Source organism: Acanthisitta chloris, unplaced genomic scaffold (genome assembly GCF_000695815.1).
Source record: "Acanthisitta chloris isolate BGI_N310 unplaced genomic scaffold, ASM69581v1 scaffold26627, whole genome shotgun sequence".
NCBI classification, from domain to species: Eukaryota; Metazoa; Chordata; class Aves; order Passeriformes; family Acanthisittidae; genus Acanthisitta; species Acanthisitta chloris.
The window spans coordinates 2,880-6,459 of record NW_008683549.1 but is presented as its reverse complement, the minus strand read 5'-3'; the positions used below and the strand labels follow the sequence as shown (position 1 = coordinate 6,459).

Below are 3,580 nucleotides of genomic sequence, written 5' to 3'. Positions count from 1 at the left end.
GTTATCACGGGTCCCCATCCTTAGCTCCAGGCCATGGAGCCATGGAATCACTGATTCCTTAGGATTGGAGAATCTTCTAAGATCATCAAGTCCAACCATTAACCCAGCACTGCCCAGTCCACCACTGAATCATGTCCCCCAAATGCCACTGGTCCCCATCCTCGGCCCCTGGCTATGGAACCATGGAATTATAGCTTCCTTAGGATTGGAGAATCTTCTAAGATATTCGAGTCCAGCCATTAACCCAGCACTGCCCGGTCTACCACTGAATCATGTCCTCAGTTGCCACAGGTCCCCATCCTTGGCCCCTGGCTGTGGAACCATGGAATAACAGATTTTTAGGGTTGGAGTATTCTCTAAGATTATGGAGTCCAACCATTAACCCAGCACTGCCCAGTCCACCACTAGCCAATGTCCCCAAGTGCCATATCCACACACCTGAGCACTTCCAGGGATGGTGACTGCACCACTGCAGGGGCATCCTGTTCCAGTGCTTGCCAACCCCTTTAGGGAAGAAATTTTTCCTAATATCCAATCTAAACCTCCCCTGGCACACCCTGAGGCTGTTTTCTCACACAGAGCAGTGCAGCTTCTGGGGGTTTGTGAGGCTGTGTCAGCTGTGCTCAGAGTGCAGGGTATGGAGCACCTGGAGATGGAGCACAATGTCCCAAGCACAGCAGATGGGTGTGGGCACACAGCTCTGGGCTGGAGAGAGCTCCATGCTGTGGTGTGGAGCTGTGGCAGATGAATGCTCAGGTCCTGCTCAGGCTCTATGCTCTGTACTCCCATCCCAGCCCTCTCAGGGGTGTTTCCCAGGCTTGTCACCAGTCCCTGGAGAGCTCTCAGTTCAGGGCTTGGGTGCTCCAGGTGCAGCCAGTCCCATCCTGTGCCCCCAGGAGTTGTCTTGTTCGGGTCATGGGAAGCACAGTGCTGGTGGGCTTGCTGCATACTGGAGCTTTGGGAACACCCATCCCAGGATCCAAGAGGCCTTTTGGCTCTGGCTTAGGACCAGCTGTTGGGTGCCTTGGCCTGACTCTGGTGCCTTCACTCTGCTCCCAACACTCCTGTTGGGTGGGGGTACCACAGGAGCATTTCCCAAGGTTTGGGAGCTGTGGGCACTGCTGGAGGCCCACACTGCCCCCAGCAGTGGTGTTCCTCTCCTCGCTGTGCAGGCTTGTGTATGACAGGGAGACAGGGAAGCCAAAGGGCTATGGCTTCTGTGAGTACCAGGACCAGGAGACGGCGCTCAGCGCCATGCGGAACCTCAACGGGCGCGAGTTCAGCGGGAGGGCCCTGCGTGTCGACAATGCAGCCAGCGAGAAGAACAAGGAGGAGCTGAAGAGTGAGTCTGAATTTTAGGGTGGAGAGCACACTGGTGTCGTGCTGATGTCAATGTTACAGAGTGAGGGAACACTCTTCTGCCAGGCTACAAGGTGGGGACTTTGCAGAGCTCACCTGCTCTAAGAGGTGTTGCAAGTAGTTTCCCAGAGGGATAGGTGGGCTTGGCTCTGTGTTTCTGTTCACAGATGATCACAGAATCAGACAGTCACAGAATGATTAATGTTGGAAAATATCTCTAAGATCAAGTCCAACCTTTGGCCAATCACCACCTTGTCAACTAGACCATGGCATTAAGTGCTATATCCAGTCGTTTCTTAAACAGCTCCAGGGATGGTGACTCCACCACCTCCCTGGGCAACCCATTCCAGTGCCTGACAACCCCTTCTGTGAAGAAATTCCTCCGAGTGTCTCCCTGTTTTCACTGCCTCCCTTTTCCCATAATGGGTTGTGCTTCCTGCTGGTGATCCTGTTACAAATGGCTGGTTGCTGTAAGAGGTCATGAACTCTGTTTCAGGCTTGGGCACAGGTGCACCCATCATAGAGTCACCCTATGGGGACCCTGTGAACCCTGAAGACGCCCCCGAGTCCATCAGCCGGGCGGTGGCCAGCCTGCCACCTGAGCAGATGTTTGAGCTGATGAAGCAGATGAAGGTGAGTGAAGGAAAGCCACACTCCCTATGTGAGCACAGCTTCTACTGCTGCTGCCCACACCCACCCAGGTCCTGTCACGCCTTGTCAGAGCTCTGATCCTTGTGTGTCTTCTCAGCTGTGTGTCCAGAACAGCCCCCAGGAAGCCAGGAACATGCTGCTCCAGAACCCCCAGCTGGCTTATGCCCTGCTACAGGCCCAGGTGGTCATGAGGATCGTCGACCCAGAGATTGCACTGGTTTGTCCCTTGCTGCTTGTCCAGAGTTAGGAGGGTATGGGTGGCAGCCTTCATGGAGTGGGAGTGGAAAAGAACTTTCTCTTTTTTCTGCCCCTAGAAAATCCTGCATCGCCAGACCAGTGTTCCTCCTCTGATCCCAGGCAACCAGCAGCCAGTGCCAGGGCCAGGGCCTGGACCAGGGCCAGGGCCAGGGCCCAACGCGCAGCTGAACCCGCAGAATGCAGCTTCATCCCAGCCACAGCCCATAGTAAGAGCCTGCATGACACAAGCTGTGGGGGGGGAGATGGGCAGTGCCAGCTGCAGCTCTCCCAGCTGGGGTGCATGCCCAGCTGTTGGGCTGTCCCTGACGTCTGGTGTCTCTCCCGGGCAGGGTGGGATGCACGTGAATGGTGCTCCTCCTCTGATGCAGCCGCCCATGCAGGGGGGAGTTCCAGCCCCAGGACAGATGGCAGCCCCTGTGCAGGGCCCAGGCCCCGGCCCCATGGCTCCAGGAGGTGAGTTTGGGCTGAGCCAGCCCACCCATGGGCACATGGATCTTGCACGCACCCTGCTCTGCTTTCCCCCTAACCAGAGGGTTTGGTCCTGTGAGAGCACATGTAGTCACATGCTGTATGTTGTGCTTGTGTCTGCTGTCAGTGATGGGTCAGAAAACTGGATGATATCTGAGGAGACACAAGACCAAGGAAATAAACTTCCACATGCTCCCCCAGGAGCTGGAGGGGGCAAGGTATTTGGGCCAAAGGAACGGATTAGTGGTCCAGGGGTGGCTGAGGAGGGGTCTGATGTCTGCCTGTCCCCTCTCAGGTGGGATGCAGCCGCAGGTTGGGATGCCAGGTGCAGGGCCTGTGCCCTTGGAGCGTGGACAAGGTAAACCAGATGTGGTTAGTGCTGTGTGTGGTGTGAGTCTCGCTCCAGCAGGGCCCAGGCCGTGGGTGCTGAGCAGCACTGTGCCCACAGGCCCTGCCAGCTACCTGCAGCCTGGCTGTCCCCAGGCCTGGGGCAGCTCCACAGCTCTGGGCAGTGCCCAGGTTTGTTGGCTTAGGCACAAGGATGTTGTAGCAGCTCCCTGGCTCCCAGGGCCCAGCCCAGTTTGCTCCCAGCTTGTTCTGCACTGTGTTGTGCAGTTGTGCCCTGGAAGCCAGGAGACCTGACAGTCCCTGCAGAGCAGGACGTGCCCGTGTTTTCCATCTCTGAGAGCCCATGTCTGTCCCTGTGCTTGCGCGGGCAGGCAGAACTTGCTCTTCTCTGGTCCCTGTCCTGCTCCTTTGCTGCCTGGGTGCTGGGAAGCAGCTGGTGCGGCCACAGCGTCGCCCCGCGCTGTGCCCGGCAGAGGGAGCTGGCCCTCTGCTTTCG

General features: G+C 57.2%; 1 protein-coding gene across 1 annotated transcript in view; it reads left to right on the top strand.

Annotated features, from left to right (window-relative positions):
• Nucleotides 1-1,172: 1,172 nt before the first annotated feature.
• CSTF2 (cleavage stimulation factor, 3' pre-RNA, subunit 2, 64kDa) overlaps nucleotides 1,173-3,580 on the top strand; it is a gene marked incomplete at both ends in the record, with an annotated part of 4,303 nt that continues 1,895 nt past the window's right edge. The window contains 6 exons of the mRNA XM_009078990.1: nucleotides 1,173-1,342; nucleotides 1,856-1,992; nucleotides 2,108-2,227; nucleotides 2,325-2,474; nucleotides 2,598-2,721; nucleotides 3,032-3,094. Of these exons, the coding sequence (XP_009077238.1) occupies nucleotides 1,173-1,342; nucleotides 1,856-1,992; nucleotides 2,108-2,227; nucleotides 2,325-2,474; nucleotides 2,598-2,721; nucleotides 3,032-3,094 (764 nt within the window). The remainder of the gene's footprint in view (nucleotides 1,343-1,855; nucleotides 1,993-2,107; nucleotides 2,228-2,324; nucleotides 2,475-2,597; nucleotides 2,722-3,031; nucleotides 3,095-3,580) is intronic.